Genomic DNA, 18,015 nt, shown 5'->3' with positions numbered 1-18,015 from the left:
CCCTCCGTCGCTACATCTCTCACTTCCGACGCTGTTATTACAAAAATAGTCAACGCCTAAACTAGAGGGGCTTTTCTGCACAGCACACGAGGTGATGTTATGTGAGAAAGCCACCTCAACGTTGCCTCAAAAACTCGTTTACCCATTCTTAGCGTTGCTTACACTACAGAGTGAGACCTTGGTTTTGGACTGTTCCGAAAGACGGATGGAGAGCTTTTGGCTTGTGCTGACGGAGTGCCTCACTGCAAACAGCATATACGCTCTCTTGGGGTGGCACGCGCCGAACCGTACTTGAGGGGTCGAATCTCTTCAGCATAACATTTTAGCGCGAGTTTGACCAGAGCGTCACTGGACGTTCGCGCAAAGTTCCACAAGAAGAAAGGACGAACGTCCGAGAGAAAATCACCTCAACCTGTTCAGACTCGTCATGAAGCTGCCCCACAGCCGTTAGCCTAAAACGAAGGCAACCACGGGCACGATGCCAAGACGTGAGATTCAAGCGGTTGGGTACAAACGCTTCCAGAGAAAAGAAGTGGCTTGGGAGGAGGGGGGGAGGGGAGAATAAAGGAGTTGAGTAGGGTTCGAGAGATGGTACGTTAGGACGAAGCCGGTGCCACTCCGCTTCTGACGCCGCCACTAAACGCCTAATCGTCGCTATTCTTCTTCCGTTCGGGGCATTAAAAATACGCGCTCGTAAACAGCCACAAAGCATGTGCGCCACTCATTTCGCGCGGCCCTTTTTTGCTTGATTTGTTTCCTCCTATTGTTTTCGTCGTCACTTTTACCCTCGCGTCATAGGCGCGCTTTTCCGACAGACACCGGTGCATGGCGCGGCAGACAAAAATTGTCGCTGGTGAATCAACAATAATTATAGAAAGACAAATCGTCCAGGCGCCAGTCACCCGAGTCCCGCGGTGTACATTAGCTTTTTCAACAGGTGGTGTTTACATCAGCAAGCAAGAAAAAGAAAACATTAAAGCGCCGCGAAAACATTAGCGCCGACCATCTCGTTACGTGAGCGTGACGCACTTGTACGGCCGTTGCGTTAACGGAGAAACCTCGCTTGATTGTCGTTTGGTAGCCGTTTGGAGCCAACGCTCTTGTCACACGGAGAGTTTAAAAAAAAGAAAAGATGAAAGGAAGCTTGTGTCGGCGTACAATAGTGCACGAAGGACATTATCATTACCATAGCAACGGAGGATGCCGGTATCCTTATTGTCTTGTTAGCGGCGCGTCTTCGTCAACTCACCAGCACCATTACGTTCTTTGGGTGCTGGCCAGCTGCTAACGGAAGTTCTTGCGACAAAAGATTTGACAACACACTTGCGCCTTTTCCTATGGTACGTCGATACCGCGTCTCACCAAATGGCGACGCTGCTATGGAGGCACCATACGTTTTCTAGTGCGTTTTGCGCCTTCCAATAGCCAGCGTCGTTGAAGTTGGCAGAAACTTGTCTCTCGTGTTAAGTAAGAAATTACAAGACATACACACGTTGTTGTCATTCACACTCCCGATCACTTTCTGAGAAGGCTGCAGGGAGAATCACTCTATGTCGGAGGAAATCAACCCTCCAATTTTCGCCAACGTCTCCCAAACAGCTCCAGGTGGTTGGGCAGTGTAGCCAGAAATTGAAGAGTCTGTGTACCACCGTAAACTATTATGTCCTCGCCGGTTCGAAGAGTTAGGTTTTCATTGAGCAGTACATACACAAGCTATTGGAACTGCAGGTAACAACACCCAGAGACTATCCAAAAGGTAAATGCAAACTTTGGCTAATCATCTGCCAGTCAGGAGTAGCTATATCATTAGCGTATAGGATGATGACACAACAGCGCTTCAGCTTGTCGCTCGAGAAACACAACGTATACCAGAATTCACGCTCCGGGCTTGTTGCAACCTACATGCTCACATCATGCGCTCTGAACACGCTGCGTTTATCACTTTGAACAAGATATGCACTGCCCCTTCAAAGAACAGAAGCCATGTGGGGAAGCCCTTGTGGACGTGCCGTCTCACAACTCCTTCGTCTACGGGATTCCTACGTCACTTGTCTGCCAAAAAGTGGGCATGAACCTGGCAGAAGCTGAAAACCGCGTTGTACATAATCCGACTCGCTTGGCAGCCAGTGACAAACAAGTCCATGCTTTATTCGGTTGCTTCGTTGTCGTGCCTCGACGTATACGCCTTCTCCGTGGAACGCCAAAATGAGCTCGTGTAAGCGTTGCCACACTGAGCTGCCTCAGCAAGGCTCGCAAGTGGACCCGCTCGCGTAAGGTGCACGTAAACGGGAGAGAGAGAGAGAGAGAGAGAAATTTGATGGCAAAAAAACCAGAGAGGTGGGCCTGACGTGCGTTCCTCTAGCCATTTACAGCGGGCTGAGGAAGGAGGAAGAGGAGAAAATATAGGAACAAGATCATTGACAATGACGATAGAGGGAAGACTCAAAGCACGTAACGGGCAGGTCTACTCGTAGCCTTGAATCTAGACCCGTAGTTTCCGGTATTTCGTTTTTTTTCAGTCGAGTAGAGAACCTGGATACGGCGAATGAGATTACTATTGTGTTCAGTGCATTGTTGCTGCTGTAGATCTATGGTAACCTGAACGATACGTCTGTTCTGTTGCAGCAAGAATGAAAATTCAAACGGTATTTAGACAACGCAGAAATCCCGCGCGATAAATGCCCGTCACCATAACCGTTGCTTGGCCCCTTTGCCTACCACTCGCCAAAGGTGTCACGTGCTGGCGTTGGTAATCTTGCCACATGCACTTCGTGGGAACTGGTTCTATGTGGTAAGGTGTAGACTCAGATCTCCACTCGTTTCCCAATGCGCGACAAATCGGATAGCGCTTTTCAATCTGACGACTCTGCGACATGTTTGCACAAGCGTACGTCATGTGTAGAAGCGTTTAGCGCATACAGCGTAATGCTTCTTTGTGTCCGCACACACAATTCTTTGCAACCACGTAACTACAGGTAGCCTTGGCGGTTCCGCGCGGCACGAAAGCGATGAAGCCCATGAAAGAAATAATAAAGAAAGATAGAAGCAGAGTAAACAGAGGAGACATGGATGGGTCGACAATAGAGCATCGCTTAGTCGTTATTCACCGTGACCATATCGAATCGGAAACACGTTTCGCGGTGGCAAAGGTGGCCGTAAAACGTCCTTGCAACAGAAGACGACAGGCGGCGGCCGGTGCCAGCGATTTGTGTTCCGTATGACCCGCATTCGGAGAGAGGGGCACTGAAAGCTGCCGGTGCTGTCGGGACAGAATCATCGATGGCGGCGCACTGATCGAGAAGAATCGGGGGGGAAATTGAGGCTCGACGTTTTAGACAAGTGATCACCACAAAGAGTGTACAGAAAAGCCAATAAAAGCACAGATAAAATGAACGTATAAGTTGCTATTATTAATTTCCTGGATTTGGCGCCCCGGAGTAACACCAACGCAGTTGGTTTGCATTCAGGTCTTGGGACACGTAACACAAAGGAGCACGAGTCCCGTACGTTCCTTTCTTTGTCATGCCAGCCTTGCGCGCCATTCCATAAAAAGCGTGTGCAGGATATAGTGCACGCGCACAGAACGTCGACCGGACGCTGTATCAATACTCGTGGATCTCACGAAACGCTTACAACGCTTTCGTAGCCGGCACTATACATGAACTCAGCGGGGGAGGGGGACCAACGCCCACGTTGGCAAGCTTGCGGTTCTGCACTCCTGCTACGTTTATGCGATTATCCCAGGCGTATCGTTGCAGTGCGTTCCGGCAAGGAAGAGGTAGCGGCAATGTTGTTGCCGTTGTACCAGGACTGTAGAAACCAGTCTCTCGTGTCTTAAGTGCTCGACGAAGCGGGAAAATGCAAGTAAGAACACAAAGAGGGGATCAAAAGAGAGCGATGAAAACAATGAAAGCCCGTCTCCCGCTGCGGTGCAGGTGTGACAGGCGGCGCGCGCCGCGCAAGCGGTGCGGATCGCGGGGAAACCCGCCCAGGCAGCGCGCAGGAAACGCCCGCGTTTTACGGTTCCGAGAGCGTGCGCCGGCGACACGCGGTTTTCCACGAGCCCGACGACGACCGCAGCAGCGGAAGTTGGGCGCAACGAAAGGGAAAGCGCCTCTGTGTACGAGACTGACCCAGTTGGGACAGCCGAACATGTAGAGCGGTTTGTGGAGCACGCCGCGCCTTGCCCCGGCAATATGCGAGCACGGTCAGTGCAAGCGTACAGCTATAGAAAGCACGTTACTCTCCGTACACGACGCCTAATTAAACCCCGACTCGATCTTAAGACTTCAGAATGAAGCGCCGGGCTTGGAATCTCTCCTATAGTTTAATTAACAGAACGCCCTGACGAAGGCAGTAGTATACACTTCAGGACGACGAACCATGCGCAAACGGTCATAGCCTTAATGGGTGTTCATTGCGCCGCACGTGGCCCTGTGATGTGATAGCTCCCTGCCACGATCGTGAACGGCTGTGATCATGTGTGCCTGTGCTGCCCATAACACTCTATATACTATACTTTATTTGGTTTCTACCTTCCCTTGCCCTCGGTCTCCCACTAAGGGTAGCGAACAAGATTTTCCGTTCTCGTTAACTTCCTTTCCTGCTTTTTTTCGTATATATATATATATATATATATATATATATATATATATATATATATATATATATATATCACAGGCCGAAGCGCCATCCCTAACTCGGTCTTTCTCCCTGTTGTAGCTCGAACAAAAGTCATGTTTCCTCGTTTCCTTGTGCATGTGACTGCTGTGAGTGTGGCACAGCGAATAACCTCTATGCCTAAAGAATATTTCACCTTATCTAAACTTTTCATTTATTCAACATTTAAACGTTGTTGAGGAGGCCGTTGACATATTCTTTGAGATTTCCAATGTCACAATTTAAATAACTAAATAAATAAATAACAGCAGACGCAGAAGAACCAGCACTCCGCGGAAGGCGCGACAACAGCATGGAGTGACAAGCCGTGATTACGGGCTCACTGGCTTCGCAGCGAGAAGGACTCGGCGCTAGGAAAAATTTGTTTTGAATATGTTGTTCATTCCCGAGTTTCAAAAACTGTGTAGATAAACGAATTAAAACGAAGCTTACTTTGCCTTTTCCTTTCCCTAGGAAAGAGATAACGTGGGAAGGCAAGGATACGCTACTATACTATAAACACGACAGCGGTGTTTGCAAATGCAAATGCAAATGTGTTAAGCTGACGACTGACGCTAGGCGTGCAGACTCCAAAGCTGCATTAAGACAGCATACGGTTCACTACGGAAGCGGTCGCACGTCAAATCAACACTTCTGTGCCCACCGCGGTAGCTTTGCGGCTATGACATTGCTCGAGGTCGCCGGTTGGATATCGGTCGCGGCAGCTGCATTTCGACTGGAACGAAATACGAAAACGCTCATGCACTTAAATTAAGGCACACATACGTTAAAGAACACCAGGGGAGTCAAAATTAATCCACAGTTCCCCAATACGGCGTGACTCGTAGTCCTATTGTGGTTATGACACGTAAGCCCCATAATTCAATTGAAGTTTAATACCTGTGCCTCGATGTGATGTGCCGTGTGAGGCAATGACAATACTAACCTTCTCGGAGGTTATGAAGAATGGCGCGCGACGACTCAAGCAAACACATCTCGCTGTGTGTTCTGTGAACTACGCAGACAAACAGCTATGGTATACGTAAGGCAATGTTTAACGTCAACTCGTCACTTTCGTATTAGACAAAACATTTAGGAAATTAAGCACTCACCGTCAACGTCACGGCTATTTCATCATCATCATCATCAGCCTGGTTACGCCCACTGCAGGGCAAAGGCCTCTCCCATACTTCTCCAACAACCCCGGTCATGTACTAATTGTGGCCATGCCGTCCCTGCAAACTTCTTAATCTCATCCGCCCACCTAACTTTCTGCCGCCCCCTGCTACGCTTCCCTTCCCTTGGGATCCAGTCCGTAACCCTTAATGACCATCGGTTATCTTCCCTCCTCATTACATGTCCTGCCCATGCCCATTTCTTTTTCTTGATTTCAACTAAGATGTCATTAACTCGCGTTTGTTCCCTCACCCAATCTGCTCTTTTCTTATCCCTTAACGTTACACCTATCATTCTTCTTTCCATAGCTCGTTGTGTCGTCCTCAATTTGAGTAGAACCCTTTTAGTAAGCCTCCAGGTTTCTGCCCCGTAGGTGAGTACTGGTAAGACACAGCTATTATATACTTTTCTCTTGAGGGATAATGGCAACCTGCTGTTCATGATTTGGGAATGCCTGCCAAACGCACCCCAGCCCATTCTTATTCTTCTGATTATTTCCGTCTCATGATCCGGATCCGCCGTCACTACCTGCCCTAAGTAGATGTATTCCCTTACGACTTCCAGTGCCTCGCTGCCTATTGTAAATTGCTGTTCTCTCCCGAGACTGTTAAGCATTACTTTAGTTTTCTGCAGATTAATTTTTAGACCCACTCTTCTTCTTTGCCTCTCCAGGTCAGTGAGCATGCATTGCAATTGGTCCCCTGAGTTACTAAGCAAGGCAATATCATCAGCGAATCGCAAGTTACTAAGGTATTCTCCATTAACTTTTATCCCCAATTCTTCCCAATCCAGGTCTCTGAATACCTCCTGTAAACACGCTGTGAATAGCATTGGAGATATCGTATCTCCCTGCCTGACGCCTTTCTTTATTGGGATTTTGTTGCTTGCTTTATGGAGGACTACGGTGGCTGTGGAGCCGCTATAGATATCTTCCAGTATCTTTACATATGGCTCATCTACACCCTGATTCCGTAATGCCTCCATGACTGCTGAGGTTTCGACTGAATCAAACGAAACAGTGAAACAATTACCTCCTTAATATTGAGGTTGCTCTCGCGTTTGCAAATAATAGAGGTTTATTTTTGTTGTTCTTTTCTTCGGGGGGGGGGGAGGGGGGGGAGGGGGGGGAGTGCTTTTTACTTTAAGAAAGACCTGTGATGCTTTTGCATAGTGACCGATTTTCTCAGGTGAAGGTCACGACGATGACAGAAAAACGGAAGTCACCGGCGCTGTGGTTTAGAGGAGAACCGTAACTCGGAAGCAAACGCTGAGGCATTGAGGCCATCCTTTCAATAAAAACACATTCTTTCGCTTCTACTCTTTGAGTTGTAACCCCCCTATAGCGCCTCGATCACTCGACCCCTGCAGTAATCCCTACGGCCACACTAGACCACACCTAGCAAGCGATATGAACTCGGCCCAAAGTGGCACATTTTACGCCGAAACGATGCGCATTGCATAACAGCACGCATGTAGACGCAGCCTACGGAGTACTACGATCCCTGTATATTATGTTCAATAACGCCGGGGACTAAAATTGGACCTCTACCTCACGATTTCTGTGATCGCTTTATATTTTTTTCTTTTAATATGCGCATCATCATAATCGCGTCGACTGCACTTATATCCTCCTTAATCGTGTGGCTAATCTCAACGCGCTTATTTCGTTTTGCGCACGATCTGAGAGGCCATTAATTTTGTCCTAACTAGGTAAACAAAACAAGCAAAACCGCACGCACGTACACCCCAGAAAGGAACACGGAACACCGTCTTCGGCAGAGCATACACATGCTCGGTGGCGCAATCTAGTCCGGCCACACCGCAACACGACGCTGCGCGTCAAGGAGCCCTGCTTCTCTATCTCGTCGCCGAAAATACGCGGAGAGCGCGGAAATCTGGAAGCGGCCGAGTGAGCGCCGTCTGCACGTCGGCAAAAAAACGGACACCGTCTGCACGTCGTTAATCAAACACCTCGCCTTCCTATATTCCCACAGCGTGCTTTGCACGAGCACAACCGCCCGGCCCGCTCTGTGGCACCCTATAAATATAATGTACACAACGAACGGTGCAGCGATGACCCGCTGCGCTGGTTCAGCTGCTGTGGCTTTCAGCAGCTACTGAGGTTGAGGGTTCGATTGCCGGCCTTCCAGGAGTGGCCTCATTTTGATGGGGGCAAGCGTACAAAGAAAATGGGGGCTTCAACAATTGCCACGACTCTGATATCAATTTCTGCGACAGCAGCAGAGGTTCTCAAAGTGACACACTGACATAGCTGTATGTGAACACGGTTCGTTTAGACCTCCGAAGTGTGGTCATACCATTGGACAGGTTAAAATCAATCGCGTTATTACTCTAGCCACCATAGCGTTATTATAAACCCTTCCTCGACCACCGTTCCCTCTCTTTATAACGGACGTTGGCACTCGAACTCACTTCATTTCTCCACGATGGTCGTAAGCTGTGGCCAGCATCGTCTGCTCGCGAAGGCGCAAAGCGGACAAAGCTGTACTGAGCATAGCGTGACACGGGGGCGTTTTTTACGAGTCTACATCGATAAGTAGACGTTCCTCGCAGCTAGAGATTAAGTAATCTGCAGCACACGTAACTATGACCACTTTAAAATCAACTCGCACATATGGTGGGCTCAACGAATAACTCTGTGCTTTCCAAGCGAGACAGCGTATAGCGATCTTTTCCGTTCACCGTGTCTTTATTTCCCTCGAAGCACAAGCATGACGATTCATAAATGGTCTCGGCAGCTACGCTTAGCGGACTCGCCGATCACCAAAGGCCAGTCGTGCTCAAAATATTAGATGAGCTCTCCTCACCGCTTCCAGCGGAACGTTGCTACCGGATGTATGCCATTCCCAACCTTGCACAGTTAGGCAACTGCTACACAGAAGCACCTTCTTAGGTCATTTCTAGCCTGTTCTCTTCTTCTTTTCTTTCGTGGAAAAAAGAAAGAAATGGCGTCGACGCATTCGAAAAGATGCGCGTTCTGGATATATACATTGAGCCCCTAGGGCTCAGAAGAAACGGAACGAGATTGAGTCACCGTCAGCGCTCTCGTTCAACAGGTTTTCCACACGAAATCATAAGAAGAAAATTAGCAAACAGAGTAAGCGGTTTCCACTTGAGGTCAGCTTCCTGTCGCGTATTTTACTGATTTCGACCTACATTATGCTTCGTCGGCGTACAAACTAGGGATGAAGGAAGATGGTATATAGGAATTCTGTTGTGCGTAATGGCTTACGATGTGGCAGGACATTTCAGTGGCGATGTGGTGTTGAATCGCTGTATAGTGCATGAGTGGTGCCGAGTTACCGATCGCCAGCCCCATCTGGCCGTCTTTGCCCTAGCACTTCTTAAATCCCTTGCCTCGCCTTGCCGCGAAAGCCTGCTGGTTGCTCAGTTATTCTCTGTGTGTTCGAATTACGCAAATGGCTGCGCTTTTAGAAAACCAGAGACCGTACTGGAAAGACGATATCGGTTTCCCGCGCAGTCTGTATCGGATCAACTCATCGATATCAGATCGGTTTCTCTCGATCTGTATCGCATGTATCGGCCAACAACGTTCACACACCCGCATGCGCTTGTCCAGTTGAAATGGGTAATTTTCAGCGATTCACAGGCGGCTCTAACATCACTCCGCAGCACAAAGGGGGACAAGCGCACGACAAGCGCACCTCAAAGATGATACGGCTCCGCTCCCAATATCAAAGAATGAATTACGCTGCATTATAAGGAGAACGTCTTTCAACAAGTCTAGGAACACTTGGTTTGACCAGAATTCTAAGAGCTCTGACTTATACCATATTGATCCATTTATTGAATTCAAATTTTCATTGTCATTAGATAGAACTATGGAAACGCTTATTCATCGATTAAGGCTAGGCACTGCCTACAAAAAGCATTTCTTACACAGAATTGGCCGAGCGGAAACCCCCGAACGTGATTGTGGATTTGTAGATGAAGATATATATCACCTCCTTCTAGATTGCCCACATCACGATACACCAAGATGGCGACTTAAATCAGCGCTAATTAAATTAGACCACAGACCTTTTAGTTTAAGGAAACTTTTGGGCCCTTGGCCAACAACGGCCTTGCAGAAGAGTGCTTTAAAAGCACTAAAGACTTTTCTTGAAGACAGCGGCATTGTTGGACGTTATTAGCGCTTTCATTGTTCTGTTCATTTCAATGTCACTCTATATATGCACCTGTTTGGGAATTATGTTATATTGACTGTTCTGTTGTGACTGTATGTGATAATAGACTTACACGATGTATGTAACACCCGCTGACTAGACAATGTGTTATTAGGCGACAGTATCGTTTGTACTTTTGAGACTTTGGACTACACAAGTGTGGAGACATTTACCATGTATATTGTATGTACCATGTGTTCCTTACGTCATAGCCTTCCTGTGGAAACGTTGCGTGATAAGTCCTGGTGCTTGTGTGAAAAGATTATTTGATATGTAACCTTGAACCCTGAATGATGTATGAGGGAACCACCCAAAAGATAAGGAGTAGCCGGCGCCTTAAATTGCGCCCCAACATCTCCTTATATCATATCAATAAAAAAAAACACGTGGCCCAGGTTGCGCATTCGGGCACACACCCAGTGGTACACACCCCGTGACCCAAGTTGTATAATCGGCAGGAAACCTGGTAGCCAGCGCCAGCAAAATGGGAGAACAGAGGCAAAGAAAGCTTCGATTTAAAAAGAACATTATCGCATACGGTATCGCCGGTATCGCGTTTTTTGCCCCAAAACGAAGAAAGGAGTCCTCCTTTTGCGCGACAAAATAATAATAATAATAATATTGATAATAATAATAATAATAATAATAATAATAATAATAATAATAATAATAAAAGAACACATCAACTTCGTCGTTTTGGCCAATGGCTACCATCCACGGCTATCGCATCGCCGCTAACGCAGTCATCCGTGCGCGGTAATATGACGCCAGCGAGAAATCGTTGCGCGACCACGCACGAACAGTCGCCGCTGCAGGTCGCGCTCCATAGCGCGACCACGGAACCGCATTAAAAGGCACGGATGAATGATCTGTCCAGGACTCGAAGTATATACCGGAGCACGTACACGCAGGAAGAGAAAATGAAAAAAAGAAAATGATAAGGAGTACAAAAGCAATCGATTTACGCAGGAGCACGACGCTTTACGCTTGTGCATGCACACGCCAGCGGTGAAACATTGTACAAGACACCGTTGGAGCAGAAAATTCCTCCCCGCGTAAGAAAGCAGCGCTGGCGAAAGACGTCGAGAGGCAGTGATCGGTCGACGCCAACGGACGCGGCGCGACTGAGCTTGACCATGCGACACCGTTGTTGCGGCGGCGGGAGGGCCTCAGAGAGTGCGCGTTTTGTTTTACGACTCATCGCATATATAATGAGAGGTATCGCCCTGCTACCGAGGCTAACCCGTAATGTCCAGACGGAGATGATTGCTGCTGAATCGGTGACTATGCGGTAGCGGTGGCACGAAATGACGCGGCCCGAGACGAGCGTGTGTCTATTGATCGGAACACGACTTTGTGTTGAGCACAACGTATACTAACAGAGACCTTGAGGTTTTTCAGACGTTACTCCTGACTTCATGTGGTCAAGGGGGAGGATTGACGACTTGCCACCTATTACACGTATACGCCGCCTGCGTCTTGGCGCCGCAGATAAAATACAAAACAGGTACAAGCGGGTTGAGCACGCTCTAACATTCCCCATTGCTTCATCAAGGCAGGGCTATGCGATAAACACCGATTTTCATTTCATGGTGCGCGCGTTTATCCAGCAATGACTCGTGTTTCGCGCAAAAGCGAAACTTGTTAATCATGACCATCGTTACTATAGCGAAAACTCCTGACCTGTACAAACACCCCAGCTTGTAGTGACATACGTCACTACGATCTGTTGCTGTTGTAGGCCAAACCCTTACACAAACGACATGGCGCTGTAGCTATCTTATAAAGATCTAGTGGGGGCCTGGTGGTGGCTGGCAATCATGGCTGGCAGTCGCACCGCCTGTAGCACCTCTTTCACAGATATGAATTCGTATCACCATACACTCGTAAACACTCACGGTCACGATGAAATACAATTAAGCAGGAAGCGCGAGACATCCCGTCGAAGAATCTCGTGACCTCCATGACGCAACAAATACAGCACACAATCTTGTGAAAATCATCCTCTTCGCAGGGCACAGAGTAGTAAGCTTCTCTCCGTGATATAACGAACAGCAAGGCAGTGCGAACTGCTCATCATCGCCAGTCTCTTCGCAGTCTTCACAGATTCGGGAACGTTTACACGCCGCCTCGAAAGCCGAAGCTGGCGAGTACGCCGATCCCCTTTTAAAACTCTCGCACATACCACTCTCTCCTCGCATTTTACACGACCCTTAATACTTGGAAGGTGAATATCAGGTATGGCAGTCCCTACTACACTTCACAACGCTGCAGGTTTGTTAAGTGGCTCGTGGGTTTCTACAGCCTTGACGTCCGTTTCGCTAGACAACTTGATAGGACATCGTGCGGTCCTGTGACGTGGCGTGTAAATCACTGTGAGTTAATCTAGAAATAGACCTAGATGGTGAATAGAGTGCTCACGGACATTACTTTATGCGTTCCCATGTACATAATTCTTTAGCCTTACCCTAACCCTACAGTCACCATATAGGCAACATTTGGCCAATGGTGTAAGGCTGCAAGTTAACATACCCACAAGCGATTATTTGCACCTATGTGATCACAACCGCCATGTTAAAGTGCCAGTTGTCGAGAGGCTGGACCTTAATATTACGCAGTTGTTTACGGCTTATCGGCAACAGTGAACTGGAACATATGAATGGGGTGTGAATACGGCATCCGTGAAGTCACGTGAAAGCTGTCTATAGACTGCCTGAGAGCATGACCTTGTATGTACTTACATACATACTATGGCACTCGGTGTTGTACAACCTACGGCCATATACTACCGATAGTAGTATACGGCTACATACTACTGATAGTATGTAGCCGCCTACAGAATTTGGCCACAAACAGTCCGCGAACTTAACAGGAACAACAGGGGCTTTTTATACGGACCGGCGAAATGGTTTATAACGACTATAGCGTTGGCGATGTACCGCTCTGACATACGAAAGCCCCGTGAATTCCGTCGCAAGTTATTTCATCGAACTGTGGCTTCTACTACGCTGCACTCTTATAATGTGGCACGGCGCGTAGGACGTGACATCTTAAAAACGCGGTACGCGCAGCGAAGAAAGGGTCAGGGCGAGAAGCGACGTTATACGGTCGCGCCTCGCCCTGATGACGGCGATCTTCCGGAGCTGAAGGCCGCTACCGAACGATTCGGATCGCATGCGGTACATTTGTCCTGCAGTATAGCGACCGATTGCTTAGTCGACCCTCCCCCCCCCCCCCTCCCAGCGTAATCACCGGCCTCATTTAAGCTGAGGATACGACGTGAACCGCACTTCTATTGCTACATACATTATACAATGTGAAACACGGACGTAGTTCCCTACCACTTTCTGTACACGAAAGCCGTGAGGGGCCCTCGCAGATATCTAAGGGTATCTTCGGCTGGAGATAACGCTGGTATTCAGCAACCGCGCAAGCTTACAGTGGGAAAAAGGTTAATCATGTCTCGAGAAGTTGCACGGTACGGAAACGCAAGCGAACAAACCACAGACATGTGTATGGGAAGATCGACAACACCGAATAGAAGTGGTGAATATCAACTTAGGTGTCGCACAATGACGGGGATAAAATTGATATCACAGTCACTACATGCGCATGCGAAGGAAGCACCAACCCGTCAGTCGACCCACCTGGCCGCTATCGAAAGACAATAATTTATGGATGACAATTCTTACGAAGGTAATATAGGAGTGGCTTACGCACGCGCTACAACTATTGCTGATATGTCACGCGTCGACCACTGAAGGGTTAAGGTAGCTGCAAGTTTGAAACGCAGCTTAAGAAATGGAAGGTTAGACTGCACATAGTGTGACACGGTGATCCATCCTTTATTGAAGAATGTACTTCCTCAACGCACGACGTTCGTGTCAAAATTCAGGGAAGCTTTCGCGTATTTTTTTTTTCCATGCAAAAGGAGAAGGACAGAATTACTTGCTAGTCAGTTGACCTAACTAATGCGGCACAAGAAAATTTACCTTACCGCTTTGCAGATCCAAAAAGAATCAAACGGACAGTTACGCACGTTTTCTGGTCTTCGCTAGGTGGCGCATGCCACATGAAAATTCCTCGTCATATGAACGCATTTTCCCCAGTGTATGAAGTTGCGCTAATTGCTTTTATCATTATATAAACGGCGCAGAAAACAGGACAAAGGGAAGCGCACAACGTAAGTGCTGAGTATCAGCTCACGCTGGACACGCTCTCCAGGCCGACCTCTCCTCCTTTCTGTTCATTAAAATCTACTCCTCCTCACGCTGGACTGACTACCAAGCTAGCAATCCAGTTGATAGTCAGCAACTGAGGAGTCCGCCTCACGTGGCACTTACTGTTTTCCCAACTGTTTGTGTAACGTTGGATATTATGCAAGTATTACATCCGTGTCCAGTAATTGAAAAGAACGCGTGTTGTTTGAGACTAATAAGGCAGCAGAAGAGCATTTGAGATGCTTAAGCTAGCAAAACTTTTTTTTTTCAGGTAAGCCCAAATAGGCCTATCCTCCAGAGATCCACATTCCTTTCCGATAGATTCCCCGAACAGCTTCGCCGTCCAACGCGACCGGAAGATTTTCTCCGATTAGAGGCGGCCAAGAGTTTGCACGAGCCATGTGTACTCGGTCATTGTGCCCCTAAATTTCAGCCGTTTCTAACGCTGCGGTGTGTTGGGCATACTGTTTAGATGATTAATACATAGGCATAGCTTTTCATCGATATTGAGAAAAAGAGACCCATATGGCCAGAAGTTCTATTTTTAGTATTAATATTTAGACGAGTGCATGTTTTATTTCACGTTTGTTGCTTCCTCTGCTGCAGTTTAGCTTCTGCCAAACACTGGACTATGTTTCGGTTAAAGTACACTTGTTCAGCGTACTAAGAATCGAGCAAGCGAATCAAACTTAGAGTAAGACGAGTCGACCCCTAGCAAAAATTTCGAGCTTAAGTTTCAGCCAAATCCCTACGCTTAAGCTGCTCGCTTAGCACTTTGTGAAACTTTTTATGCCATTAAATCAGTACTCGTTGTTTTGAGCCCGTATCAAAATGGTACTAGCCGGGATTTCTATTACTATAGTTGCCGGTAGTGAAGGCAAGCAAGCGTGGAATTCCGACGCGAAACAAAGTAATCGCGAAATTTACATTTCTGTCGAACTCGATCGGTGCTGACCTTCACGAGAATTGCCAGAAGTATCTCACTTGCAACCTTTACAAAACTCTACGTGCATCTCTAGTGGGGCAAGACGTGAGGAGATGTGCCAGTTGATAAGTAGAAAGAAGAAGAAGTCAGGGAAGAAGTCAGGGAAGAAGAAGAAGTTTCGCGTGGATATCACATTCATGAACGTCGACCAGTAGGTGGCTCTTACTTGCAGACCCTAAATTAGGCACAACATTATGGAACCTTAAAAAAGAAATGATAATAAAACGGAGCTAGCAAGAAAACTACGAACGAATCCACAAAATATTTCGTTCGTAAGTGCTACCTGCCATTGGCCGAGTGCCTTCGCTAATATGTCCAGCATCACGTTCGGCTGGCATTTGCTCTTGTAACTATTCTATATCTTAAGAGATTACTGTAAATACGTACCCGTATTACTTCGAATTTACTGCTAGTCTATGTCTTTCTTTGTCATGAATACAGCGCCATAAATAGTTACTCTTCCTACATTTTGCCTGCAATTCAATTCCAATTGTTGAGGAGCAGGAGGAAGAGAAAGGGCGTTGCTTGCCGCAGGCGGAACCTTTCAAAAGTTGCCGGCAATTGCTCCGCCTGAACGCCACCTACCAACCGCGATACGATCTGAAACACTTCGAAGTACAACTGACAACACCAGTTTCCAGAAAGAAGTTGACTCGGAGTCCAGTACGTTGCGCGCTTTCCGAACCTCGACGGCCCATACTGCTCACCATTTCCTTCCCAACCCTGTATCAAGGAGGAACTTTAGGAGGAGCCTAAGCACCTTCCGCTTAAATATCACACCAAAGAAGTGCGCAATATAAAAAAAATTGTATTTGCGCAAACAGAGTCATCTATTGTCAAAGGGCAAAGGCACAAACAAAGTTGTGGACAACACACTCGCTTCAGTTCAACGAACCAGCAGCGAACGCACTCCCCCCCCCCCCCCCCCCCCCCGAGCTTTGTACAGACATCGTCTCTTGAAGATCTGAGCATGCATTCACAAAACTTGTCTTACGTAAGATTGCTTCCTCCGGGGCCAGCGTTGAGGCGCACCACACTAAAGGCAGCGATTAACGTGGTAACGAGACGGCGATGGCCCACCACGCGCAGCGCTTACGCGACACATTATGAATGCTGGGCGATCCCAATACTTTTCCGTTCCGCGATTCGTCAGTTGTTGAAGAGGCGCCTGCCTTCCTATGTTATCGCCACCAGGATCGACCAGTCGTGAAAGGTGGATGTCAAGAGAGGAATAGAATTGAGAGAGAAAGGAATACGTAACGATTCTATTCCAATGTCATTCCTTAATCTCGCGCTTCGTCACTGATCCGAGTAAGGCTCGGCCTACGGTATCACAAGGATCAGTAGCGGTCATGAACGGTATCTGATGAGAAAGCAATGGAATCGAGCGAAATGAATCGCTACAGTGTGCCGGCCTTGTCGGTGCTCGGGGGAAGCGAGGGGCGAGTGCACGCATGAACGAAAAGAAAGTTATCGCACAGAAAGCAACCCTTTCCAGCATTCCCTGAAAACACCCCTTCCATCCCTCGTCGTCTCTTCCGCAGTAGTACTCATCGCACCAGTGTCTCCACTGGTGTGACCGTTGTTTGCGCACGCGTGGACACGTGAGGGTAGCAGCAAACGTAAAGAAAAAAAAGCATACAGGAAGAAGCAGCAGTAAGGAAAGCACGATAGAAAGAAAAGGCGATAAATATAAAAAACGAAAAGCAAGAAAGGAGCGAAGTTAAAGCGTCCGAAACGAGGCAAATGGGCCGGCGGTCGGGTGGCGGCACTCACGTGGAGAAGCATCGCCGTGGGGAGCATTTCTCTGCTGAGGGTGCCTTGCCTCTGGCTCGCTGGCTGCACGTATGTGCACGGGTTTTGCCGGGCCGAAGAGCAGCGCGGTGGTTGTGGACAGAGCACGGCTCTCGCTCACTCGCTGGAGGGTGACGCTGGTCGGTGGGGCGCTGCCGCTGCCGCTGAGCGATGTCCGAGCGGCGACTGGACCGGCGCGCTTTTTTTCCACCGCGCACCACGGACGGACGGCGGCGACAGCTCTCTCGGAAGGCAGCAGCGCCGCGCGGGTGGAGCGGGGAGGGAGGAGAGAGGGGTGTTGCCGAGAAAGGACGATGTGCCGGCGTGGTGCGTGCAGCGAGAGAAGAAAGGAGTCGGCGGCAGCAGCGACGTAAGAGCGCGCCGCGCGAAGTCGTTCATGACACGAGCCGCCCGGCGCGAAGGTCGGGTCGGCCGATTCGCCCACCCTCCACGACGATGCTGGCAAGCATGTCCGCTCCTCTCTCTCTCTTCCGTCCCCTTCGAAACGACGACGACGACAACAAGCGTGCGCGCGCGCGAGACGCCGTCACCGGGTCGCGTTGCAAAACGCTAGGCGTCAAACGCGACCGACCGACCGAACGACCCGACGGCGAAGCTTCGCCCGGCTTTTCCGGCGCGTCAGTTTCCGAGCTGAAGGACCCGTCCTCAACGGATCCTTCAGCACCCGCGGCCGTCCGTCTGAGCTTGGCAGTTTGTCAGAGGGACGTAAAAGCGAATGTTGAACCAGTCGGGATGTTAAATTACCTTTCTAGGTATCCTCGCAACGGTCTCCCCGTAATCTTTTCCTTCCCACAGTGCAGGATAGCCAGACGGGCTCAGTCCCGGCTAACCTTCCTGGCTTTTATTTACCATCTCTGCCTTTTTACCTCTCTGTTGGTCAGTGCCAGGAGGCGATTTAATTGCAGAAGGAATTGACGACTGAAGGGACTAAACAATACTTCCGCAGCTCAAA

The 18,015-nt window shown here is 48.6% G+C and overlaps 1 protein-coding gene across 1 annotated transcript in view; it reads right to left on the bottom strand.

Moving 5' to 3' along the window:
- The window catches only part of LOC142579063 (uncharacterized), a 70,553-nt gene extending 53,068 nt beyond the window's left edge, over nucleotides 1-17,485 (bottom strand). The window contains exon 1 of the mRNA XM_075688886.1: nucleotides 17,025-17,485. Coding sequence (XP_075545001.1) covers nucleotides 17,025-17,051 — 27 coding nt within the window. The 5' untranslated portion in view covers nucleotides 17,052-17,485. The remainder of the gene's footprint in view (nucleotides 1-17,024) is intronic.
- Nucleotides 17,486-18,015: the final 530 nt, after the last annotated feature.

Source organism: Dermacentor variabilis, chromosome 4, assembly GCF_050947875.1.
Source record: "Dermacentor variabilis isolate Ectoservices chromosome 4, ASM5094787v1, whole genome shotgun sequence".
Taxonomy (NCBI): Eukaryota; Metazoa; Arthropoda; class Arachnida; order Ixodida; family Ixodidae; genus Dermacentor; species Dermacentor variabilis.
The sequence above is the reverse complement of the archived record's forward strand: the minus strand, read 5'-3'. Positions and strand labels throughout refer to the sequence as shown.